Source organism: Empidonax traillii, unplaced genomic scaffold, assembly GCF_003031625.1.
Source record: "Empidonax traillii isolate 1590-97213 ecotype Southwest subspecies unplaced genomic scaffold, ASM303162v1 scaffold912:size315693, whole genome shotgun sequence".
In the NCBI taxonomy this organism is placed as follows: Eukaryota; Metazoa; Chordata; class Aves; order Passeriformes; family Tyrannidae; genus Empidonax; species Empidonax traillii.
In genome coordinates, this window is record NW_020956105.1 from 79,555 (window position 1) to 107,090 (window position 27,536).

Here is a 27,536-nt window from a genome sequence, read left to right on the forward strand (position 1 = left end):
AAACAGTTGCTTTATGATCAGTTGAACACAGAGTGTTCAGGAATGCTGGAACAGGCTCCCCAGAGCAGTGGTCACAGCACCAAGCCTGACAGAGCTCAAGGAACATTTGGATGATTCTCTGGAGCACGTGATGTGACTCTTGGGGGTGGGACTTGATCATCCTTGTGGGTCTCTTCCATCCAACTCAGCAGATTCTGTGATTCCAGAAGTTGTTAAGGTGCACTGTGGTGTCCCTGCTCACACAGAGCATCAGGGTGGGACCATTCGGATCAGAGGAAGCTCTTGATGAGGGGAGGTCAGACAGGTTGGTGCCTGTGAGCAGAGCCAGGAGTCAGTCCCAGGATGGCCCCAGTGTCCCTCACTGTGCTCCCACCACACCAGGTGCTACCCAAGGTTGGCAGCATCTCACCTGTGCCAGGGGTCATGCAGCCCTCACCTCTGGATCCCTGAGGAAAGAGCTCTTTAAGCCCTGTCCAGTTCCCCCTGAAGTCGTCGGAGGGACCCAACCCTTAAGGAATGCAGCTTCTTTAAACCAGTTCCTGCTGAATTATTTTTACAGGAGCAGAAATTTTTATTTGTTGTGTTCAGGTCAGGATTCCCCTTTTAAGCCCAAGGTATGGCCTATTCTGTGTGAGGTTGCTTATTTTCATCCTAGAGTGGAGTGAAGCAGCTGGCAGCCCAGTGCACCGTGGTGGGGCTGGATGGAGGGGCACGGAGAGCAGGCAGCACCTCTTACCTGTGCACTCAGGTGCTCAGCAACCACCCCAGCGAGCCAGACTTGGTCGTGTGGGATGTCAGCTGGCTGCTGTCAGAGCAGAGCGAGTTCCTCATCAGGTGCTGTGCAAATCTACAGAAGGAACAAAAGTTTTGTTGTAGGGATCAGGCGACATCCTGGAGAGGTGGGGCTGAGGGGAGCAAAGAACCAGCAGGAGCAGAACAGCACTGTGGTGTTAGGGGCTGATTGCTGCCTTTGGAGGAGCGGTGACCCCGAGTGCTCACAAGGGGTGTATCTCAGAGGCTGTTTGCCATCTGTGTTTGAAATCCCTGTCTTTAATACCAGTAAGAATAGTAGCAGTAATAATGTATCTTGAGGGGGCAGCTGATTTTCAAAACACAGTCACCTGAGGGAACCTGGGAGTGTTCCTTACCTTAAACCAAGGAGAGCTCAGTAGACTCACACGTATTTATTGATGTTACAGCCACATACATTTATGTGAACCTTCAACACTTTTCCTTCCTCCTGTGGTTGTTTCATGCCTTAAAATTGTAAGTTTGTGTAAATGTTCACACAGACTGAATTTTGAGTGCTGAGCAGTGTTCTTGCTTGCTGGCATAAGCACGTTTGTTAGATTAAGCAGTTTGTGCAAACTGAAAAAGCAGCAGGTTTTCTCCTTTCGTTGACTTTTAATCCTGAAATTGGGCAGGTTAGGGATAACCTAGGTTCATGTTAATTTTTCAGACCTGAACCCATGGCATGTGATTCTGGCAGTAGAGTTGTGCAGAAATGGGGATTTAGCACCAGTCACTAGTCTGGCCTTTGCTCTTGTATGGTGACTTGTCCAGGTGACTTGTCTCTCCTGTCCTCTGGGATTTCCTCTTTGCTGAAAAATAATGTGAATTTATCTTTAGACCTTTCCAAGAAAAAAGTGTCCTTCAGAGACAGATTTAAAGGCAATGTTTTCTTGTGGGGGATACTAAAAAAGGACAGTCCTTGGGAGGAGCAGTCTGTAAGGGATTGTTTGAATTGTAAGGGATGTTTGAATCAGATCATACACTGTGCTGGTGCCTGCCAAGGATGTGGGACAGTGAGGGTTTTCCTGGTCTGTGATGAGCTGAGCTGTGGTGGTAGTTCTGTGTCTGGAATAGTCTGTGATTATGATCCATAGGACCTATTGAGAAGTTTCTAATGAGAAGTTGTGAAATTGTGAACGGTTTCTAGAGAATGAAAGTCAAATACTATAGAAAACACAGGGGGTTAGCAAATACATCTAATGAGGTCTGAGTGCATAATATGACTGTTCAGGGTGTGGTGAGTGTTTGCACCCAGTCTCTGTGCATATAAGCAAAGTTTTGGCCATTTTCATAATCGTGACTTTTGATCAATACATTTCTACATTCTAATAGGTCAATAGAAATGTAGCCCCAACACTTGTTAGTACTTGTGTGTGAGTCCTTGAGGGGAACTGTTTCATTTTCCCTGCCTAGGAAAATGTCATTACAGAATGTACCTCATGCCAAAAGCACTGGGCTCCCAAAGATCCAGAAAAGTGACCTTAACAGACTTCAGGGAACTGTCCTTTTTCCTCCTCAGTGTTTCAGTGAGCTGCCCCAGTTGAGTTTCTCTGTGAATCCAGATTTTCACCTCCATTATTCTTCATTAACTGATCTTCAGTGTGGACAAAGAACTAAAGAATCTTGAGGCACTCCCAAGTTTTCACATTAATTAAAAATGAAAGAGAACTACATAACTACGTGCACTTTCATTTTGATTTTTTTTTTTATTAGCTTGACTATAAGAGGAAGGTATTTGTTTCTATTCCAGTAATTCTCAGTGGTTTAGTAGGTGCAAGACAGTGTCCTGAATGCATTGCAGTCTTAAATACAGTTTGTATACATAGTTCATATTTGGTAGGGAGAATGAAGTAGAGAATACACTTATAAAATTTAGGTAGGGCACCAACCTTGGGAATGTTTGCAACTGTATCAGAGGTCAGAATCAGCAACCACAATTGTTTTGATATTTTTGAGGAGGTAATATTGGAAGATGAATGTCAGGGAAGTGCAAAGCCTTGCACTTTGAGAGGAGAATTCAAAAGCAGCAATACAATTTGGGGAATAACTGACTCATTACCCCTGCTGTAGAAAAGGATCAAGGGAGAAAGAATTTAATATGGCTCATTATTATCTTACTGAGATGTGTTAATAGATGGATCCTGTGAAGGACACGAAGGGGAAAGATGTGGTAATTATTTACCTGAGTGCTGCTCAGGTCTGTGATAGAGTGTTCTGTCTGGCTTTTGAGTGCTGTGCTTTAGGTGTGCTTGGAAAAAGGGTAGGAGAGTCAGGAATGGTGGGAGTATTTGAGTAGGGAGTGAGACCACTTGGCTGGACACCTCAGGTAGACTGGGTGCTGTCTGTCAGCCCTGCAGATAGGGCAGAAATCAGTTTAATTTGCATAATTTAATATGGTCAAATTTTGAGTTTAAGGACAGGGAAATTGTAGGTGGAAGATCCATCATCAGTTTTAAGAACAAGCCAGCTTTAGGCACGTGGAGATGAGTTATAGATACCTTCACACATGAGTTGAGCTGGTGGGAACATGGGAACTTCCCTGTCCTTCAGGGATTCTTCCTGTTCATCCTTCAGCCAACAGGAATGGACATCTCAAGCCGTCATGTTGTGTAATGGAGTATTTTGGTAGAGGTTTAGCGGTTCTGCTTCCTCCTCAGTGTGAGTTCTGTGGACAGGATGTGCTGTTCCCTGGAGCCAGGTACCTCCCCCAGTATCTCTGGTAGAGTCCTTCCTGCTGGGTGACCTGTGTGTCTGACCATGCTCGCTGTTCTCACTGCCATCATTGCTGTGTCCAGATCCATTCCCAACTCCATCGTGGTCTGGGAACCTCCCTGAACACAGCTTGAGGTTTCTGCTTGTGCCTCCCTGGGCCAAAGCCTGTCCATGTTCTCACTGCCAGGCTGCAGGTGGGCTTGGGGGACTGGTCTGGCCTAACAAGTCTGTGAATCTGGGTCCCACCAGGCACAGCCCGAGGGAAGCAGCCTGGGTCCTCTTCCTAACTGGAAGTGGTGTGTCATCTTGGCATTCTCCACACGGGGACACATAAGGAGGTGCAGTGATACGATTTAGCCTTTAACATCATTAACATTCTCCCTGTCAGTAGCTTTTGCTGTTGTTTATTGCAAAGCCATTGGGCATTCAGCTGCAGCTTTGTAAACTGGAAGTTGCTTGTTTACACATTCAGTTGTGGTTTAAAGAGATGTTAGTGAGAGGGTACTGCCTGATTTCTGGAACTGTAGCTGACAAATACCTTTTCATTTCCACTTTGTGCATACTGTACTGATGGAGTCTTACCAGGGATGAACTGTCATTAGCTTGATGCTAGTCTTTGACAATTTTCTGATGATGATAGTTTAACCTGCTAAGTTTGTGTGAGTAAATATTAAGGTAACATTAGAGTGAATACAGTAAGTGTTGTTATGTTGAATGCTTTGCTGATGCAACAAATGTGTTTTTTTTCTTTTTATCCTGAATCATTTTATTTTTTTTCCTTTTTTTGTCATAGTGCCTTTGACTTGGTAAACATTCATCTTTTCCATGATGCTTCCAATTTAATTGCTTGGGAAACAAGCCCATCGGTTTACTCAGGAATACGGCATAAGGCTCTTGGCTATGTACTTGATAGGTATGTATTAGCCTTTCCTGGCCTCTCTCAATCTCTGTGTTCATAAGCAGCTATGAAAGATGTTTCAAATGGCACGCTCAGAAATGTAGAGGTTTTTATTCTGTCACCTAAAAATGGTTACTGCTTGCCAGAGTTTTTTTCTTGACAAGTGCCAACTGGAGATCGCTTTATGACACTCATTCTTTAAAGCCAAATTACTGATCTGGGAGAACCGCTCTGAAGGCACCAGAAGTTTCAGAGTAGAAAGCAGGTTTATTTTTTTTAATGTGCTAGTTAGATTAGCTGCTTCTTAGACTGTGTGGAGTCTAATAAAGCTGCCATTCAAGTGCATTTTCAGTTACAGAGTAACAGAATAATTCCAGTTGGACGGGACCTCTGGGAGTCCCTTGTTCATCCCCCTGCTCAGAGCAGGGCTGGCTTCAGCAGCAGATCAGGATGTTCAAGGCTTGTCCAACTGAGCTTTGAGCAGCTCCACACATTTTGGTTTGTAGCTCCTCTGGGCCATCCATTGCTATGTTTGACTACCCTCACTGAGGAACTTTTTGTCCCTATTATCCAGCCAGAATTTTCCTCAAAGCGGTTTGTGCCCATCACCCTCATCTTTTGGCATGCGCTGCTGAACAAAGTCTGGCTCTGTCTTTTCTCTAACTACCAAATAGATAAAGCCAGCAACAGAGTCCTCTGCAGACATCTTCTCTGTAACCTGAACAAACCTGGCTCTTTCAGCCTCTCCTCCTGGCTCCCTGCACATGGAGCTGGTGGCGCTTTAATCTCCACACCGGCTGGGCGCAGCAGGCAGCTCATCTCAGCAGCCACACAGCGTTTGTGTGCAGCCACCACTGGTATTAATTAAATTACCACATGGGTTATAGTGGTATTACGGAGTGGTTCATCTGATGAGTGCTACAATACAGAGGAGAGTCCCAAAAATACCCGGCAATTTACAGCTGTCCTAATTATAAATTCAGAAAAAAAATAGCTTTTTCTTGAGTAAGAAAAAAAATGTTTCTCTGTGGGTATTGGTGTGTCGGCAGAATAAGCAGGTATTTCTCTTAGGAGGTGTCACTTGGCTTCATGTTTGCCTTAGAAGCAGAGCTTTAACTTGTCTCTTCAGAGCAGCAGTGGCATTCCCTGCAATCCCTGGCGTAATGGGGTGCTTAAAACAAACTGCTGAGGCTGGAAGGAATAGAACCAGGGCACTTCCTGCGCTGTTTCCTTGCCCTGATCCCTGCTGTCTGTTGTGCCATAGGGTGCTGGGTTAGAAGGACTCTGCAACAAAACCCCAACGAGCACAGGGCCACTGCTGCCTTTTCCTTCCCTGGAGCGAGGGCTGGGCTGGTGTCACCTCTGCCCTTCCCCAGAGTGAGCGCTGGGGGTTCCCAGCCCCGCTGGGATTCTGAGCCCCATCCACTGCCCAGCACAGCCCGTCAGCTGGGGCCATATGGGTGACAGGAGCCAATCCTTGGTGGCTGAGGGGAGGGAGCCCAGGACTCGTGGGCGAGTGCTGCCCAACACGATCTGCTGCGCCTCTGCCTTCTGGCAACCGCTCACATCCTCCCTGCGTGTGGCAGAGGCGGGAAGGATCCCCATCCACAAGCAGCTATCAGCGCTCCTGGCTCTCTCTGGCACCAGCCTGGTAGTTTCAGACACTCCTGAGCCAAACCAGGTTATGTGTTGGCAAAATATTCTCATTGTGATTTTTTTTTCCTGCGTAGCTTTTCACTGAAAAAGGTTCTGAAACGTGGAGTCTGAATGCCTTTCCAAACATATTCTCTCCCAAGTTTCCTCCCTCTCAGACGTTTTCTCTTCTGGGAGGGCCAGCAGGTGGGATAGCAGAGCCTGCCTTTCCCCCAGCAGGGGGCTGAGCAGGAATTGCTCTAAACAGGAATTTACCAGCACCCTTGGGGCGATCCAAGGATAAGCAGGAAAAAGCCAATATGACTTCTCTTGCATCACTTGCAAACTGCTCAAAGCATCAGAAAACGGTGGAGGCACTTGGAAATTTTGCCAATACATAGCATATATATATATAAATACAAATACATAAAAGATCCCCGATGAGGGGACAGGAGCACAGGAATATCAGGATCTACCTCTCGGTGCAGTCTGAGATGCAGATTCTTGAGTTCTGCTACAAAGAGCAGTGTGGGAAAGGCCTATTTTTGTTTCATTTTTCCTTGGGTCCATTGGTCTCCTCTGATTGTCTTATGCTTTGCACGAGGGAAACCTGTGCAACCCCTTTGCATTATTTATTGCACAGTTGTTTGCAGCATACAGTGTGCTTCATTAGCTAATTTTGGCTTTGGACCTCCCACGATGCCCTGGCAAGGCTAAGGTAATAGACTGTAGTATTAGTGTCAGCTGTGGGTCAGGGATGTCACGACGGTATATCATTAAAATGTGACACTGCCAAAAACTGCCCCGACTCCCCTGTCCTTAGAAAAGGAGCCCTTGGATTTTGGGTTGCCCAGTGGCACAGCGAGCTCGCCGTGGATGAATTGTCCATTCTGAGGGAGCAGCCAGCCGCAGATCCGGACCTCCACAGAGCAGTGATGGGCTGGCGGGCACAAAGGGGGAGTTCTGTAGCGCAGTGAATAATGGGAAGCCCCTTTCATCGGCAGGGGTAACCTTTTGGCAGCCACCAGCACACTCTATTCTGATCTGCTGATTGGGGAGGACAATACACTGAAGCTCACTTTGAATGAATGCTGCCACCAACAGTGTCCCCATTCAGGGGCTTTGGGAACCATCTTTGGCCATTGTCCACCAGCACTCCCTCAGACAGCAGGAAAAGGGAAAGTGAGAACAGCTATAGGGGAAAAGTACTTCTTTTCTTGGCTTTAATCTCTCTTTAAAGCTTCATAGATCTACATTTCCAGCTGAGCTACTGGAACTATGCAGTGTCAGATAAATACAGAAGAGAGAGGTTTCAAGCTGAGCTTTCAAATCCCCTTATCTGCATGAACTAATAATGCAGATTTAGTGCTGTTAAAAACAGAGACTGATAAGTCTTTTCCTTTAAAGCCTTTAAACTGCTAAAGAGCATTTAACAGCGATGCAGTTCAAACCCAGTGAACAATGCTGAGAAGGAAAACAGTTTAATGAGCTAAACCTTCACTGAATGAAACAGAAACACCTTCTCACAGTTGATTTAGGTCACTGTGGGAGTCAGTGAAAGCGCAGTTGTGTTCGAGCTGCATCTTCATAAACATGAGTTACGTACAGCCTTTCATCTGGGCATCAGCTACCACAGGAGTTTGGGATGCAAACCAGAAAAGGGTTTGCAAATAAAGCTCAAATGAATCCGTTTAACTGTTCAGATTGCCAGGGAAGTTGGTTTCCCCAAAATAATTTTAGCGTAGGGTTTTAACACATAGGCACGAAGCTGCACGACATCCCAGCATTGCTGAGCAGGGGAGGGGTTGGGGGGGGAACAAAGGAAAAAGCGTCGAGCGAATGATTTAAAGTTGCACTAAAACTTTTCTCCGGAGGGAATCTATTAATAATCCTAATAGCATGTTTGGGGAGTAGAAGAGTTTGTTCTTTTAGCTTTAAAGGGCTTTATTAAAGTTAAATCTACAGTGATTTAGCTTTAATAGCTTAAAAATGAATTAAATAGCAAGAACATTGTTAAAGGCACTGATATGTGCTGAGGCAGAATGAGTTTGATATTTGCCATTTGGCAAGGGAGAGGAAGATACGGTGTCAGATGGATGCTTTAAAGACCAGGATAGTTGGAATCACACTGGTGTTAAACAAATATTTGCTTGTATCTTTACAAATACAGTGTGTATGTAGAAAACTGAGGTGTGTAATGAGTCTCTGTCAGCACCAATGTAAATCCCAACCGAGCTCCCACAAGTCAGTTAGGCTGTTCCAGGTAGGCATAGGTACAATAAAAACTGAATTCGCTTTAAAATGAGAATAAGAACATCCGATTTCTATTTTGGGGGGTGGGGATTCTTCTGGGCCCATTTTGGATAATTCTCGTGTACAGTTTAGCCCTATTTGCATAATACTTGCTTTTTTTGTATTTTCTGAAGTTAGAGGGTGGAAGCTGTAAGTGAGAGTAAGAGAGGATATGTAGTTTCATGCATCTGCTGTAATTAAATCATGTGCATATGTCATATTAATTAATCATATTGGCATATTAGTCATGTCTTGTGGCCACTTGCTGGGGAAAAGTGTCCGAATGCAAGAGCCGGGCTGGGGAATGAGGAGAAGCTGCAGGCCAGGGCCCTTTAACAGTGTGAAGGAGAGTTTGGGAAGGGCAGGACGTGAGGTGTTAGCCTGATCTGAGGCTCTTGGCGTGCCAGCCATCTAAACTTCCTGAAATTATCTCGAGCATTCAGATCCATAAAATGAATGTGGTTTTTTTTTAAAGAAAGTGACAGTGCTCTTCTGTTTTCCTATTGAAATGTTCCCTGGCCTAGTTCAACAGAAACATTTTTACATTACAACTGTGAAATCTTGGCATAAAGCTCCCCTTTGTGCCCTTCATTATTTTCTCACAAATATAGTCCATTGTCACATAGCTGAAGTTAATTTGATCAACATTGGGACATTTAACTTTTATGTCTGGTCAAAGGAGCTGTTTCATGCTCATTTTGGGTATTCAAAAGAAATGATTGCCAGAAAAATAATGTTACTATTAACAATTCAGAGCAATTAGTTTCCCAGGGAGAGGCGATGTGATGCACCGGCTCCACACAACTATTCTTTGTCATTTTATGGATGCTCATCAGTCAACTGTCACCTCTTCTCAAAGACCCATCCAATCTAAATGTTTCTCTTTGGGCTTTTCCCAGAACTAGCAGCTGAATGAGCAAAAGAAAAGCCACTTAGTTTCTAGGCAAAGGAAAACTTCACTCTAAAGATCTGGGTCATTTGGGAAGATCCTTGAAGCAGCTCGCTTTCCAAGAGTTTGGGATGTTTTTTTTATTCGTTTTGGTTTTTGGCTTTTTTTTTTTACTTTATTTGTTTTTTGCAACGGTGATTTTAACATGTGCCTTTAAATGTTTAGTGAAATTTCTGTGCATTCAGATAGAAAGCACTCCCAGGGCAAATAAACCTTCCAGCCAAATGTCTTCTAACAAAGGTTTAAACCCCTGGATCACATTCAAATCGACAGCTTTTCATTAAACACCCGAGGCTCAGCTCATTAATATTCGGTCATCCCCCCCTTAAACGAAGGTTAAGTGCTCTCAAAATTAGCGTGTTTGAATAATATGCTCTTTAAAGAGTAAATCCAGCAAAATTGTGTTGTTACTTCAGCCTGTCAAATACAACCAAAGACACTTTTCCTCGCTCCTTGTTTTTCTGCTGGCTCTAGTTTTTGCATCTTTGATGCAGTTGTCAAAAATTGAACTCATGTGTCTTTCCTGTTTGCACAGACATATTGTGAATTTTACTTTGATTTTATATTTAACAGAAAAATAATTTTGTATTTTTATGCATTATAATGGGAAGTATACACGAGTATAATTTTAAGGACACAATAAATACACTTCCATATTAAGTGAATATGATGATTTCCGGTCATCCTAGTCAGTATTTTTGCCTTTAATATGTCATTTTCAGGATTTCCTTTTTGGTATTAATGAATTAATTGGTATTAATTAATAGTACCTACAATGTATTCTAAATAAAAGGGAATCGTACTCATCTTAATATCAAGTTTTCTTCATCCTTTCTGTTTTAAAAGCCACTTTCACTAAAACTTAACAAGTTTAAGACAAGAGAAAAGAGAACACTCTAAGTTATGATGTTCTGTAACTTTTGTCTTGCCCACACATGTATTTTATTTACAATAATCATGGATACTACAGGGGTACAAGAACTATTTGAAAAGGAAAAAAAGAATAGTTGCCATGACAGTGGTAACGATTTTTTTTCTTTTCTTTTTGGCATTAATAATAGCTAAACAGGTTGTTAATAAATTTTCAGCATTTATTATTCAGATGGGAAAGCTCTGATGTTTTCTCTCATGGTAAATTAGTGTAAACAATAGCATGTTTGGAAGCAAAGATCTGACATTTAAATTCCAGACCTTTTGGCACTTGCAGGTGTCACACAGAAAGGTGTCACTTAAAGAAAAAATAGGGTAGATACACTAAGCCAGTCTTCTCTTTGCCTGCCCAGTGTGGATAGAATTGTGGCTCTTTTGGAAGAAATGCTGCAGGTAAAGCTCTGAGGGTTCCTGGAGGGGTTTCCAGTTGTTTTCCCACCCAGTCCCTGTGCAGCAGGGTGGGTGTGGGTGATGGAGTCAGGGATTGCCTGGTCTGGGGCCGCTCTTGCAGCACTCAGAGCCTCCACCTCATCCTCCCTAAGGGCTCTGTTCCTTTTTGCCTGTTTTCCAGTAACAGGATCTCCTGTTGGCTGCTGTGTCTCTCCAGTGGAGGTCGGGTTCTGTAACACAGTCCCACTCCCAGGAGCACGAGTGCAATTAAACACTCCATGGAAGAAAAGAGGATGCCTTTTAAAAGAGAAATGGCTGCAAATAACTTGTTGCCTGCTTGATTTTGCTGAGAAAATGGCTTTATATGAGAATGTGCAGAGTGTGCCACATTCTCATTGAGTTATATTTTCTCTTTACTGTAATTTATTCCTTAGAGAGCCTGCAGCTGGATGAAGAGCAGTCATTAGTGTCCAGCTAAAGGTGACACTGACATAGCATCCATTGTGGTTTGTGCCTTTTCAAATCTCCTATCCTATAGTCATATAATCTTCCAGGATAGCTATGATTCAATTAAGAAGAATCTATATGGGCTGTTGATCCAATTCTTATTCATTTGCAGAGAAATGAAAATAAATTGCTATTGTGATTTTATTTACAATGCTGGCTGTGAGCTGATGCTATGAGCTGATAGTTGTAACATGGAGAAATGGTTGAAAGAGCCCCGTTCTGCTCCCGTTGGAGCCTGTGGGCACCAGGCCAGTGGCCACCTTGGACATTTTAACTGCCATAGAAAGGTGGGAGCACTATAGGAGGAGGCTGTGGGCTCTGCATCCTGCACTTGATGTCCTGGAAAGATTCAGATCCTCCCTAACAGGGAAGTACCCAGATGTGAGGTACAGAACTTCCAGCCACCTGTCTGCCTGTACAAGAGCTGGAGAGGTTGTAGCTGGCTGGGAAGATGTTGTTTGTGGCTGGACAGGTCAGTGGTTGTGGCTGCCTCACCTGTTATGGAGCTTCTCTGTCTTCATTCTGTCGGTGCCGGGTTTAGGGCTCGGCCGAAGTGATTCAGTTTCTCACTCCAACAAGGAAACAGGTCCTGCTGCTTCTCTACCACTAGAATTTGCTTTGTTCAAACCTAGTGTTGACAGCTCTAACTTTTATGATCACCGTGCTCTTTGGAAAGGAGGTTGCCCCCTTCTCTTTAGCACATCAAATGTTTCTGCCATGTCACCCCTGGTTTTTCTCCTCCCTTAGCTCAGCGCTCCACTGTAGTGCGATTTTCAAAGGGACAATGTAAAAGTGGTTGCTCGTGAGCTTTTCTCAGCATTGAGCATTGTTTAGTCCTTTGCAAGTGAAGTCTCTCTGGGTCTGAGTCATTTGTATTGCCCTTCCCTAGAAGCAGTTTGGTTTATTTTCAATTCACAGTCCCCCTGAGCCCAGCTGTTCCCCAGGCCAGGCCGGTGGGAGCCTGCAGGTCTCCGTCGCTGGCAGTGCTCCATGGATGGCATGGCCAGTGTTGTCACCATCCACTGCCCAGACAGCCATCATAGGAGGTGGGGCTGGGAAACATGTTTGTTGCAGGTCTGGCAAGACCCAAATCTGGCAAAATTCCTAACTATCCCGCTGCTGTTCCCATACAGGAGCGGTTCAGGACAGACAGTGCCTCTGGTCTGAGTTTTTCTATGTTTGTCACAAAAAATACTTCTCCCAGCCTTAAGAAGTTCATGGATTAGTATCTCATTGCTGCACATCCTGGTTATTTCTGGCTCGCTATTTGCACTTTTGGCACTAAGCACAGGATTTTGGCTCTGCTCTCCCCATCCAAGCCCTGTGAGAATTGTGATGTCTCTGCTTAATGTAGATGAGGATCCAGCAGTTACCTGCTGCCTGCTGAGCACCCAGTGTCACCAAAAACTGAACTGCTCAGAAGCTGTATAGAAGGATGTTAATCTTCCATGACAAAGTAAAGGAAGATTCAAAACTATGTACAGTTTTCCTAGTTTCTTCTTGTAGTTTCTCTTACATCAGCTGAAGAGCACGAAATATCTTTGTGCGATAACGCCAGTGCCGGAGCGCTGTGTTGTTCTGTAGCAGAATTGACAAGTCCTTACATCATTATCCAGGGCTGCTATTTCATTAGGCGAATGTCAGTGTCAGGTAAGATCATGGGTTTGTCAATATAATGAAAATACCAGTCAAGTGAGGAAAAAGTCACAATTTTCCAGCTCTAAAAATTGATTTTTATTGCTCTTCTTGTAATCCTTTCTTTGGATTAAGTATTTATTATTGATGTGGTCTTTCTTTTAATCTTAATAGCTGCTGACATTGTAATTAATTAAAAAATACAACATTTTTGCCCAAATGGCACTATATTGAAATTAAAAGTGAACATCACATATTAGTTAAACAGCCCTGGCAAATGTCTTGAGTGCTAAGATGATTGCCTAAGCTTCTTGACAATTCCCTTCATCTTGCTGTATGGTGCTTGACCTTTTGAGATGTTTTGGTGTTATTAATAGGTTTTAGCCATTATATCAGAAAGAGCAAGGCACAAAAATATTATAAACTTTATCTTTTTAATGACAGTGCTACGCCACCTTGGGCATGCCAATGAAGGCACTTCCCATGAAGGCTTTTGAGGCACACTTAGTCAGTCACAGGTAACTTATACTCAGAATTGATGGGGATTTTTCTGGAACTTGTCCCCAAATGTGTATCTGAAATTGCAAATGGGTGCACGCTGAGCACTGTTGGGGCTGCAGGAGGGGGGTGATACACAGGATAGGATGGGGTTCTGTTTCAAAGCTGTTTCTGAAACCTCTGCCAGAGGTGGACACACCCCAGGGACCAGCTCTTGAGGTGCAGATGTGCAAGCTGATATCCAAGTAAATCTTAGAAAGGAAAAAGCAATGGAGATAGGAACAGCAGAAATATGAACAGCCACACAGTAGTCCTGTGTCTGGCTTGGTGTAAGCCAAAACCAAGTATTTCTGTCTTCTTGGTCTTCAGCTCCTAGACATGGCTGTGGCAGGAGACAGGTTTCATTGTTGTTGTTCCATGACATTCCACCAGAAGTCACTGCAGGAGCTGTTACTACCTCTGGCATTACAGCTCAGTGGAAAAGAAGGTGTGTGTAACCTTCTTATCCGTAGGTCACCTGCTGCCTCCAGAGCAGCTCTTTGCTCCCGCCAACAGGAGGGCCAAGTCACTTTCTGCCTTTTTTTTTTTTCCTTTTTCCCCTCTTTCCAAACATTCCCCATTGGGGTAAGACCCTCACTGGCCAAGGAAGGTGAGTTGATCGTGCCTTTGGCACTGTGACTCCCGCCATGGATGGGCCCAGGCTCTGACATTGAGGTTGTGAGTGGCCCCACGCGTTCCCTGAACACTTCACCCAATGTGAGAGGGTTTGTGCAGCCCCTGCAGGGATGGAGCCCTACGCTGCTTCTGCTGGCTCAGCTCCACACAGAACCTGTGGTTCCAGGCTCTGCTTGGCTCAGCAGTAAACAAGGTGAGCAGGTTCACCAGAGAAACGATGGCCACAACCAGAGTGAGCTGTCCTCTCGTCTCTGCGTGCTGTTGGTGATCTTCATATTCCTTTCCTTAGGAGAGGACATTTTATACAGGCAGTCACATGCTAAGGTCCCTTCCAACCCAAACTATGTCCTTTCTAAAAGCTTCTATTCTGTGTCCTTTGTAAAAGCTTTTGTGCCTGAAACTCCCATGTGTGGATAATGCGCAGAAAAAAGAGATCGTGGAGAGATGGCATCTTACCCCAGAAGTTGCACGAGGAAGATGTAAGGGCTCATATTAGCTGGTATTTAGCTTAAACACATTTAGTTATTATAAAAATTTGCTCACTGAATAAAATATGGCTTGACCTCTGGATTGTTCCTTCCCGAGAAACGTGACAGTGTCCCTCCTTCTCCCCCATTCAGCCTGCCTGGCAGAGCTGCACGGTTTTTGTTTTGTTTTGTTATGTTATTGTTGTGTTTAAAAAACCCCAAAACCCTCAAGGCCCTCTTTTCAGTGGTGTCAAGTTAGGATGAATTGGCCAGGGAGGCATGTTTATAGACTGTGTGAAGAACTTTGTCTTTGTGTGGGAATGCTGGTGACACTGGTATGGCTTGCCTGAATGAACTGCGGTGACGCGGCTAATAAGGTGTCCTGCTGAGCGCCGCCACAGCCTTTCTCAGACCTCCCACCTAATGCCATTCAGCTCCAGCTCAGTGTAGCTAATTTTTCCCATTCCCTCAATTCTTTAGGCCTCCTTACAAACAGAAAAGTCAACTTTCACACCGAGGAGAAGATAAGTGCTTTAGGAAATAATCGTGTAAACAGAATGTTACCTTCTGACCTGATGCTGATACCTTGGTCTGAGACAAAACCCAGCTGGCTATTGCATTAGACATGGCTATTAAAAGAATAATGCTGCTGATCCTCCTTACAAAGTGCCCTGAGAAATGGTTTAGCCAAATCACAGTGCCTCCTGTCACACTGAATCATGTTCAGCTGCTCTCTTCCATGACCAAATTGCTGATATTTATCCACTTCCATGTCTTTTCCGTTCTTGCCACAATATGGGAGGGGGAGAAGTATGAAAGCAACTAGTCAGTCATGTTCCTGATTGTCCTCTTATTTTCTGGCTGAATTTCAGTCCTTTGAAGTGTATATACAGTGCTCCATACAGTGTTTATAGAGGAGGTGCCTTTCATCAAGTAACTTTAATTGTAAACTATTTTAATGAGTACTTCAAAATAAAGTAAATTACAGAAGGATTTCAGTGATTCCAGTAACACAGAATTGTTCATTTTAGAATTGCACTGATTTCTGTTCTATGCAGCAACTGAAATTAATAAATAGACCCAGATTCCCAGAAGTGCTGAGGAGAAATAGGGACCTCTGCCTCTTCCTTGTTTTAGTCTTGGCAGGGATTTGGCATTTCCTAAGTGGCTTTGAGAAAACTTCCCCTCACAGTCCATGTACCTGACACTGCCATCCGGGCTGAGAGCTGTGTCCTTGCAGCACAGTAATTTGGGGTGCCCAGGCTCCAGAGCAGGTGCTGAGCACGTCCTTCCACCGTGACATTTGTGTGACCTCTTCCTGGGTCCCGTCCTAGCCAGGCTGGTCAGCCCGGGATGAAGCCGCTCAGTGGCACAGCTCAGGGAGGTTGGAGCTTTCTCGTAATTCTCCCGATTCCCCCAGAATAACAGATGGTTTTGTCACAGGATAGGGTGTCAGGGTGTGCCACGCCAAAAGCTCTGCTGAGGGGAGGGGGTCTGCTCAAAGCCTGACAGACACAGCAGAGCGAGGACATCTCCAGTGCAGACACAGGAGCCTCTTTCTGGGCCTGTAAAGCTCTTGCTGATGCCCAGCATGAGCCAAATTGCAGCTGTTAGACCAAAATAAGAATTATATGTCCTTATTTTGCAGCAAAACAATTGCTATAGTAATTTAGCATTAATTTGCACTCTTAGAAGTGACAGTCAAGTTTACTTCTTTAAAGAAGTGTGAACCATGGATTTGACTTATCAAAACATTTCAGCATGTGACTAACTTGGACTGTAAACTCTACTTGAAGTTACGATTGCTCGAGTGTTTCCTTCTCTTACTGCCCTGTCATAGCTAAAAAGCTCTTCAGCTCTTTCTTTCAACTCATCTTCCTCTTCTCAAAATACAGTAAAATGTGAAAAGAAACAGAGACAAACCCAGCTAGTCTACAAGACGTTCAGGGTAGAGCTATTACTTACAAAAGTAGAAATGGTTTGAAACTGGGAAAATAATCAAAATAATGTGTTCCAGGTGTGAAGAATCTTACCTGTTATTGAGAACTCCTTGTGCAAATTACAAGTTCTGTGTTTGTGGAACTGGTAGCAGAGAAATAATCTGTGGTGTTTATAGCTGTATGCTCTAAAGTTTACCAGAGCCATCAGTAAGCCCAGACAGGAACACGCTTTCTTCCCAGTGTCGCTGATTTGCCAGACTGAATTTGTTGTATTGATTTCCAAAATGCACCGAAGTAAAAGATGTTTCTTTGGTATGTTCTGAGTGCAGACAAGCTCTTTTCCCAATAGCGATTATTTCTTGAACAAGGGCAAAGATTGAGAAGAGTGAACATGTTCTTCCAGCCTTTTCAAGATGCAGGCTTCTTCTGGGCTGTCATCTGTTGGAAAAGTTTTCCGTTTCATTTTCATTCAGCTTTGGATCCACCCTGAATGCTTGTCCCTCCCGGTGTCCCTGCACAGGTCACAACCAGCAGCGCGGCCAGTGAAGGCGTCAATGATCTGTTGTGTTTACTGGCACATAGAGCTGTGGGAGGGAAATATTTGTGGCTTCTGTGCAGTCATGAAATCTTTACCTGAGTCACCTGTTGTGTCATAAGCTATTTACTGTTGTGCAGGAACACAGCCTTCAGTCATCCCTTTGGGATGCTCTGGTAAAAGTTGTTAAGGGAAATGGCACTGGGTACCTCCCACTAAAACCATATTTATGCTGGTGACATGGATTGGCCGCTTACTTTGATTCACATTTATCACTCCATTGAGTGATTCAGGGCAACATTTTTGAAGGACTATTTGATTCATGGTTAAAGGAAGGGTATTTTTATAGAAACAAATAGCAAAGGAGAGTAACACATATGTGGAAGCCTTCCTTGCACTCGTTCTTGTTAAAAAACATTTTCTTCTGAGTTCCCTGTGCCTGTACACGTGCTGAACTGTGCATGTTGTGGCTTAGAACACGGAAACATGAGGAACAGAGCACTTTTATTTAGCTCTCACCCCAGTCGTGACACCTGCCTTGTGTGTCCCTGGCCAGACCGGCCCCATTTCTGTCCCAGTTTCCTCTGTGCCAGTCCCCTAAGTGCCAGGATATTGCCCTCTTCCTTATTGCCATCTCTAGGAAAAGTCAAACTCCAAGTTCTTGTGCCATTGATTCAGGGCAGCTGTAGGCACCAGGGAGTGTTTTGTCCCAGAGCTATCACAGTCCCAAACTGCAGAAGGAGATCTGAGATCTGGGAACTCTTGAACTAATGGTAAGTTCCAAGACAAGGACAGTAGATTCCATACCTGTATTGAGTTGAGTCATTTGAAGGATATTTCATTGTTAGGTACCACAGATCACTCAATAAGTACATAAAAGTGTGCATCCCTGGCTGTGTCACTGTTGGGAATTTTCTTGTACACCTAAATTTCACCACGTGTGAAAAGAGATGAGTCAGAAAGCACTTGGAGCATTATTGTGGAGAAGTAACATTTGGAGTCTTATTTCAGTCTGGCATAAGACACTCTTTCAAAAATATCCAGCAAGACAAGCTACAAGGGGAGAAACTGGATAAAATTATCAGTTGTAAAGCTGGCATTGATTTGTACACAAGTCAGGTTTAAATCAGGTAATGTGCAGGACTATGAAATGACTGAGTTTTAATTAATTGGTCAGAAGCAGACTAAACAGCTGGTTTGTTCATCAGTTTGGAGACATTTTCACAGGCTATTTTTGGAATAGTCTGTTTATTTGGAAAATATGTCTTTGCATAATACAATCACAGGCATGGCTCTCATAATCCCAGTTTGTTTTAAGAGGCCTTCAATGGACCTTGATGTCATTCCTGCAATATCTGTCATTCCTCTGTCAGCAGTAAATGGCAATGAGCAGAGTCAAAGCTGAAATATGAATCAGGGCAGTTGGTAAAGCAAAATCAGTTGTTCTGATAGTTTAAGTGTGGGTCCAATTTTGCAATGATAGTGTTAGCAAACTGTGACAGTGTAAATGGTTTAAGTTTTAAGTTCTTATTTTCCTTCAGTGTGCCGTGGGGGCACTAATCAAACTAATGTTTTGTGCAGGTCAAGAGTGACAGGTTTGTCTCAGAGCTCCCTGGGAGCTGACAGTGGGCAGTATTTATTAACAGTGCCTGCAATAATCTGTCAGCTGAATGGAGGACTGGAGATTTTCATACCAGAAAAGTCTTTGCAAAAGATTTTCTTCGAATGATCACTGTCCTAGGCCCAACGCACATTATGTTTTCCATAGAATAATATTCCTTACATAATAGATTACTGCTGACAAAAGATGAGACGTTTTCAGAGGAGCAGCAGTATCTCACTGCAGACCCAATGCTGTATCTTTAAAGCTTTGAGAAGTTCTGAATAGATGTAATGCATCTGGACTTGTAAAGGCATCTGAAACAAGTGCCTCCTCTCCGGGCAGCGTGTTCCAGGGAGCCTCCTGCCCAGCACTGCTGGATAACCCTGTGCCTGTCCGTGTGGGCCCTGCCCTGGGCTCACCTGGGCTTTCTGGCACCGTGACACTCACATGTTCACGTATCCCAGAATGTTCACAGCCCGTTGCCTGCATTTGTTCCTTAGTTCTCAGACCTCGCACACCCAGGGTACCGGGGTGGGGGTTTGTACATTTAGTCTGTGTAAATTCCTTGTGGCTGTGGCAGTTGAATTTTGGGTGTTTTGTGTCTTCCTCAGCCACTGATAGGAGATGAATTGTATTGATTCCTGGTTTGAAAATAAGCGTGATTCAGTGGATTCCAAATGCCAAGAGCCCCAGAAGCTGTAAAATCGCACATTGCTGTGGCTGCCAGGCAACTGTTGTTAACAATAGAACAGCTAATAATATAATGATAGTTTTTAATAACACCAGATATGAAAGATGGACAGTAACGCCACGTCTCTCTGGGCAGGACTGAGCAAAGGCTTGAGGAAAAAGCCAATGTTCACTGCACAGCTGTAGCGATCACCTGTTAAGTGTTTTAGCTACAGCCTCAGTAAAAATCTGCTGTGCACAGCTCAGACAGTTGTCTTTGGGGAACTGCAGCTGAACTGGGAACCAGGGATGCTCTATGGGATGATGGATGTTTAGCCCTACCACATCACTCCTCATGTGGCTCATAAAGTAGTCACAGACACCGGTAAACATTACTTAGACATCACTAAACTCAAACATACTCTGAACCCACTGCTAATTTCGGGTTCCTGATTCTTACATAAGCCCAAAACCATGTCCTTAAACTTTCCAAGGTGTGGAGGACTTCCATGATGCCCTCAGGATTTCCATGACATCCAAATGCTGCTTCTGTGTGATTTGTACAAGCTGCTACAAACGTGCTTTCCCCCAGTCTGCTCTGTCAGCCAGGAAGGGGAAACTGTCATGCAGGGACTGGTGACAGAATTGCCTAAACAAAGAAAATCAACTGAAAAACAGGGTTAATATATTGGTCCAGTATAAACTGGTAGTTTTTGATGGTTCCAATAATTATTTCTGAGACTGTGCTTAAAGACAACGTATGTGTGCTTGTGCATCCTTGCATGTATGTAAACAATGACAGGTTTGTTCTGTTTTCTTTTTTTTTTTTTCCAGAATTATAGATCAGCGGTTTGAGAAAGTTTCGTATTTTGTCTTTGGAGATTTCAACTTTAGACTGGATGCCAAAGCAGTAGTTGAGGTAGGACTTCTCTTTTTCCTCTGTTGTGGACACTACCAGGTTTTATTCTCTCAAATATTATTTTCCTGTGGAAAGCTAAATGTGACTTTAAAAAGTAATGTTAATATTGTTATCAGACTTTTTGAGACTACTTCTAACAGAAACATCTGACAAGTAACTAACTGTGACTTCTGCCATCTCTGTAGAGCTCACAGTGTTCTGCAAGCAGAAGAAGTGCTGGGTTACATTTCTACTCTGGGGGAAAAATGAGAGGCATTTCCAAAATGTCCATGATAGAACTCCACACTTTAAAGTACAGGCAGCCATCAGTGCAGACCTTTGTGCCAGTAGCATCTCAGCATGGAAGGTGACTGGGACATTTGTATTAAAAAAGAATGTCCTAAACCTTTTTCATTATGAGTTGAGATCACCTTGACTTGACTGCTGAAGCTCAGCTCCAGGTAACGTGGGGTCAGATATAATACCCAGGCTGAAAACCAGTTTAATCTCCTGGTTTTCACACTTGAATTCTCACGGATACTGAGGAGTCTTTTTGGTGTCCTTGCAGGCAGTAGCGTATCTTTTAAGCCAAAAGTTGTAATTTTGTAAATCGAACAGTGGGAAGTGAGTGTCGCTGTGTGTCAAAGGCTGGCTCCCCCCAACCAGGGGTGGTGCCTTTCTCCTTCCTTACAGGATGATTATTCTTCCATCTGTTGAAAAACAGGAGTTTGACTTTACAACACTGCATATGGAATGAATAACTTCCTTCTTGGACTCCTTGATACAGTGCAGTCATTTAACCAATAAGCTTAAAGCATAATTGAAACAAAAACCAAGTCACTAATTCAGAATATACAGCTTCATAGTGTGTATTTTAAGGGCTAAATCCTGCTCTGCTATGCTACAGCTGCCATGGTTATCATTCACGTTCAGAGATCACTTGGTTTTGAACTATTATGCTTGGTTTTTTCCTCAGTAGTGGTGTGATGGTATTCCTGAGGATGTTCCTGTCTGAGAACACCTGTCAGTCACTCTGTAGCAGAGTCATCTCCTGCACCCAGTACTGATGAAGGGTGCTTCAAGTTTTTCCTGACTCACTCACTGCCAGCACTCTGCAGGACTGAAACTGCAGAGGGTGTTTGCTTTGGTACCAATTGATTAAGATTTCTCCATTTTTATCTGCGATTTTCAAAATGAACCACATCAAACAAAACACTGACCCCAGAGGATGCAAATTGAGCGAGCTGCACAGCTGAGCACAGGGGTTCTTAACCTGACACAGAACTCTCCATCTTGGGAATGTTTTACGCCTGCTGGGTAATGTTGCTGCATTTGAGTACACAAGGTGTAATTGGGAGATGAATGAAATTAATTTCCTTATTCTTCCTAGCTGAGGTGTGTGCTGTGTGAGTGCACAAAGCAGTAGAGTAATACAGATTTTCTTTTGCTCTTTTGGAGAAGCAGCATAGTCCATTAACCAGAACTTCACACAGCTACTCTGCAACATTATTTAAGCATAATTAAAGGTGATCTAGAAACTTCCATGTTTCATGCACAGGTAAAGTCACATTAAGTTTGTTTTGTCGTGTTCTGCACTCGGTACAGTTTATACATTCGTATGTCACGGATCCAAAAGCTTCAGGAAATGGTTGTCTCGTGCAGTTTGCTCCACAGAAGTGACTGTACAGCACCGTGCCTTGGACATCTCTGGGCACTGGGACAGTCCTGAGGGAGTCAGCAGTCACCCCACTGTTCAGCTCCTGGGAGACAGATCAGTTCCTAAAGTATAATTTGGAGGGGCAGAGCTACAGGCCAACTCTATTGGGAATTGTACTAGATAGGGCCTGATGGTCTGGTTGTGTGTAAGATCTGTACGATCCAGTCCCAAATCCCTTCACAACATGGTTTGTAGATGGTGTGACTTGGCTGTGCCTTTTCCCCGGATCCAGCCAGGGCCTGGCACAGCTGCAGTGACAGAGCAGGAACAAGAATGGCCAGAGGTACTCATGCCCCCAGCATGCCCTGCCAGCCCAAGTGTGAGCCTGTGCTCAGCTGGGAACCTCCCGCTCCAAAGGACATCCCAGACCCTTCTGGCGTTTGAACATGTGCCTGTGCAAATGGATATTAACCACTCTCTGGACTATTCAGCAGTGTACTTAATACTGGGAATTTTAAGGGTTAATCCATTGACCTGTCATCTTTTTATATATTACTAAATTTATCTCTGCTTTCCTTGCTGACCTTTTGAATTCCCTCTTGAGACCACAGTGTGCTGAACACTTGGACACTGAGATACTGTGAGCAATAAGTGTGGAAGTACACTGTGGAAATGCAGAGTGTCTTAGAGCAAGCACTAAGAATAAAGTGTGTTTCTAAGGGATTTCCCAATTACGCCATATAAAGAGCTGTTCAAAATGTGGAGTCCAGACCCCAAAGTGCAGTGTCCTAAATCATATGCCAAAAATGTCACGCTTATTAATTAATAATTAATAGACAATAAATCATTAATATATAATTTATTGAACATTTATGGGAACCTTAATCTTAAGTCACATTGATTTCCTTGCTAGGAAAATCTGGTTTCCTGTTGCTGGAGTAGTTGGGGGGGTTGTTACCGGCACATGGGCAGTGCCAGGTGCTGTTGCTGAGGTGGCTCCGGTGAATTTCGTGCGTTTGCTGTGTCAGTTCCTGACCCGCTCCGGCAGCACCGACAGGGCAGATCCCGGCACATCCTGCTGGGACTGCGCAGCTGAGCTGTGGGGGCCGGTCCCTCTCTGTAAAGGAGCAGAACACCAGTGCTCTTCCTCCAGCCTCATGGAAGGAACCTCTCTGTTCTGGCCTGCAAAGCACAGGCAGCTGGTGCTGCTGCCAGCCGGCCATGCCTTCAGGGAGTGCCTGAGGACATCCTCTGCTCCTCGCCTTTCATGCCATTAGGGTTTCCAAAAGTAGCCCTTGGAGGTAGGAAGTGTATTTAGTAAGGCAGTAACTGCAGAAGAAAGATCTACATTTCCCTGGGTTTTGATCTCCAAGACCTGACTGTTCTGTCTGATGGCCAGATAACTTCAGTTAATCCTGCATAGGCAAGGGTGGCCAAACATTTTTCTTTGCCTACTGATTTTTTTTTTTTAAATGCTAGACTTTTTTGGGTGGTGCAGCATTCTGGTTATTTGCCCACTGCTTTAAGGTATTTTCCAGCACCTCTCTTCCCAGCATATATGGAAGTGTTTACAACATAAAAAATTACATGGACTTTTATATTAGTTTGCCTCTGAATTCTAGTCTATAACAGCTTCTCTGCAGTGTCTCTAGCACAACTACTGTCACAGCATTTCGTAGAAACAAGAATTGATGTTTCTTTATGTAGAAGATGATTCTCTTAACTTTTCCGTAAGTTCTGTTCTCGTCACTTTTAAAGCTAACACAGACAGGTCAGTGTAATCTTTACACTTTTCACAAGTACATTGCAAATTTATAGTAGCATGCATGACAAAGTACCTTTTCTGCTTCAGGAAAATTGTCTTGTAAAGTTGAGTTAAAAGGAGATTTGATGAGGTGACTTTAAAGAAATTTGCAGCAGCAGTGAGACATACTGTAGGCTGAGGTTGAAGAATATTCCAGAAATTTTAAAATTATTATGAGTTAGTGCTTTGGTTCTTAAAAAGGTAATAGGATACAGTCTTGTAAGATCTGAAATTGAATTACTTCTGCTACTTGGCTATCACCTGAATAAAACCGGGATAATAAAATCCCTGAACATGCTAAGGGTAAGAAGGGAACGGGAGGTTGTGGAGGGATGATTGAGGAGGTTTATTACAAAGAACTGGGGAGGGTGGGTTCCTTTAGGTTTTGGTGAGAAATTAGAGAAACAAAGTGACTGTGAGTGACCACGTGGAGGAAGTAAGTTAATTCTCTGCTGTCAGTCCCAGGGAGCAGGTTGCTCTCTCCTGTGGTGGCTTCTGCTGAGCTCATGGGCTCCAAGGCCATTCTGATCTCTACTTTTACTTCTCTATTTTTTAACTGAGACAACTTATTAGCATCTAATATTTTCTGTAAACTCCATAAACACTTACTGGTGTAAGTGTGGAAGCAGAATTGGTCTCATAAATCTCTCCTTGACTCCTTGTTCATGTGGGTCCGTGGAAGTGCCAGTGAGAGGGTTGTGATCCCCGTCAATACATGTGTGGGGCTACCAATGCACTGTGTCCACACAGGCTGGCACTTTGGGCCTGTCACGTGCAGAGCTGCCCTTTCCCCTTCTTTTTTAGAGAAGGTGTTAGAAAAGAGATTACCCCTTCCTACTGGCCCAGAAGCTCCTGTGCTGGAGCCTGGTGGTATCTGCAGCGTGTCTGTCCAGAGCCGCCTTCTCTCCTGTTCCCTGCCCAACCCGGAGCATCCCATCACAGTCTCAGCTGTGCTCATCGAGAGAAGCGTTTCTCCTTACCAGTCCTGCTCTATTTAAGTCACCATTCAAGTGTTTTAGGTGGGTCTGGAACAAGGAAGAGTATTTTTTTGACCATAGTAACAGGCTGTATTAATCTTTGAGAATTTCTGTATTTTCATATTTAAAAAAACGACACTGAAACTCTTACCTGTAAGTCTTCCTAATCCAATATGTCCATTTTAGTAAAGTACAAACAGGCTTAAGAAACCAGGCTTATTTTGACTGTTTGGGAATGAAACTCTGTTTCTGTTTGAGACTGCTGATTCAAAAGTCTGTTAAAGTTCCTTGTACTCCCAGAGAAAAAGCTCAGTTTGCAAACCATCAGGCTTTAGGGGAAAGCCACATTAATTGCAGAATCCATTTGCTCTAGGTAAACCACATCCTTGCCTCGTATCCAGGAAAAAACAGTTTTCATTTTTCCCTCCCTAAAGGACATTTTGTTTTAGGGTTGGTGGTAGGTGAGCTGGAGAGGGATTAAGTGTGTCGTATATGAAGATTTATAAAGGTGGCAACAGAAGTGGTGTTTCAGGATTCCAGGCATTTTGGCCTTCAAAAAGCTTTCAGGGTCTACCTGCAGAACAAAAAGCAAAGTTTTCCTCTTAAAACTCGGAGTTCACCTTGTCCACCCACCCTGTCTGCTCTGTGGTCACACTCAACCAGGATATTTCCTTTCTAGATTTCTGCCAAGTAGCCCTTTGGTAAGCCATGAATGGAATTGATGATTAAACGTTTTTTAAAAGGTAATAAGTGCTCATAAGAAGATGCATCTCTGGCTCCATCATTCACTTACACTGTGCCTTTCTGCCACCTCTGACCATGTGATTTTATATTATCCAGTAAAATAGGAACTGCTTCATTCTGGCATGACTTTTTAGCTCCCACTGTATTGCTGATGGCTACGGTGAATCACATAATTTCCATTTGATCACACAGTCTTGGCACAAAATTATGTTTTTGTTCTGAAAAAGCCAGTGGTGGTATTGTATCCCTTTACTCAGCAAACTTGTGCTAGCAGAATTTGGAGGAGGAGTCCTGTCACTGCCACGATGTGTGTCTGCAAAACCTCCTCCTGTGAGACACCTCTTGCTCTCTTTTGAACAAACATCTCTTGTTCAAAGCAAAAGCTGATGAACAGCTTTTCATGTCTGATTAATTGGTTTAGATCTTACTCAAATCAGAAGAAATATTTTAAGTTGAACTTGTTTCATCCCGTGCTTTGGGCACTAATGAGGATCTCCAGCCAACAACTGACCCGTTAGTAATTGTCATTAAAAAGATTAATAGTTAATTAGGGAATTAGCACTGATCTGGAAAGCTGATTCCCAGTGAGGTGGTCAAGTGGATGTGGATACTTGATTACCTCCTCACTGTTATAGGTGGGCTTCCCTGGACAAAACAGGTCACCTGGCAGGAGAGACTCTTGCAGTACCAGAGCCATCACCAACCACCTGGCTGTCTTGTCAGGTGCAAATATTTATGTGTGTGTGTTTTTATCTAAGTAGTATTTGCAGAAGATGCTTTGAATACATCAGGAAAAGGGCACATTAGAATTGCACGTTCTTATTGTTGCAAACACAGAAGTAATTTCTTTTTTTTAAATTCTGACTTTTTCTCCTTTGACAAGTGAGCAGTCAGGAGAAACCAGTAAAGTGTGATTGCATTAAAAATACTAACACAGCATAAAGAGTAAGTGTATGCAGTTGTGGGCATATGCAACTGTGCTTCTCTATCCCAAACCACACCAGGCACTGTTCCTTTTCCTGGGCAGTGATGATGTGCAGGTGTCTACACGTGTCCATTTAGGATCTCAAGTACATCCATTTAATTCATGGCCAGGTGGTAAAAGCTCCTGTAGGTCCTGCTCCATAGTGGCTGGTAGTTTAAAACTGTAATACGCTTCCCTTCTTCCTGCAGGAAGGTGATGCTAATCCATCACAGTAAAAGAAAAACCACAGTGCTTTATTTCTGAGATAAACCTGCACACCATGAAATAAATAAATAAAACTTACAAGCTTCAGATCATATTTTCATTCCAGTTAGAAAAGCACAGAAGATCCTGGATTGTTTTTATCTTCTCAGACAGTTCATTGTAAATACCTTCATCTCATAGAGATTTTAATGTTCTTTACAAGCTCAAAGAAATGCTGGGGAAAAAATCCTGTGTAAAATGAAACTGTAATAAAGATTTGTTAAATTAAAATGCATACAATTTCAGGTCTAATAAGGAGAGTTTTATTAATGAATGTAAATGGCAACAACACATCTGAGCCACCTGCTAAATGTTCATTATAAATTACTCTCATAGACATTGTGATGAGTTTCATATTGTAGCCAGACTTATAAAAGCATGCAGATTGCTTCCCCAAGGGACTGTATATTTACTTAACAGTGTAGTTAATTGCAATTATTTATTTTCCAGTGATTGCAAATGGCTTCTGCATTAAAGATATATGTGGCTATTAGGAATTATTCAATTACCTCTCTTTTTCTCAGTAGTCTAAAGCAAACCTGAGCTTGGATTCCCAGAGGTCAGTCAGTAGTGTATTAACTCAATCTGCTCCTCAGCTTTCTGCTGGGGCCAAGCTCTGTAGCCATGAGGTCTCTCAGCAGAGCAAGCTAGAGAAATGCTCATTACCCAGCCCTGCAGCTGATTTTTTGACATCTTCCGTTCCATCCTGATGCTGCCACAGTTATTGGCAAGATTCATAGGAGGTTAATTAAATCTATCTTCAAAACAACGAGGGGCCAATGAGCCATATCCTCGTTGCAGTAGTAAATTAAATGATGCAATTGTTTCTACTTCCATCACAGATAAGGGGAGAGATGAGTGAATGGATTGTTCTCTGGCTGCCTCCTCTGGGGCCCCAGAGGGTCTCGGAGCATGTGGTCAACCTGCTTTTAATTTGTGGCCACGGGAAGGGATGACACTGCTCTCAGCAGGCAGAGGTCCCGCCTGGCATCACCGTGTGAAGGATGACACTGTAAAAACTAACAGGGCCTCTCTGAGCGGGGCTGAGCAGCCCCTCCTGCTCCAGATGCAAATTAACACAAACACGGTGACAGAGCAGAACGG

General features: G+C 43.6%; 1 protein-coding gene across 1 annotated transcript in view; it reads left to right on the forward strand.

Moving 5' to 3' along the window:
- Window positions 1-27,536, forward strand: part of INPP5A (inositol polyphosphate-5-phosphatase A) — a 141,115-nt gene that overhangs the window by 58,514 nt on the left and 55,065 nt on the right. Inside the window, exons 7-8 of the mRNA XM_027902827.1 lie at window positions 4,298-4,417; window positions 19,959-20,043. Coding sequence (XP_027758628.1) covers window positions 4,298-4,417; window positions 19,959-20,043 — 205 coding nt within the window. The remainder of the gene's footprint in view (window positions 1-4,297; window positions 4,418-19,958; window positions 20,044-27,536) is intronic.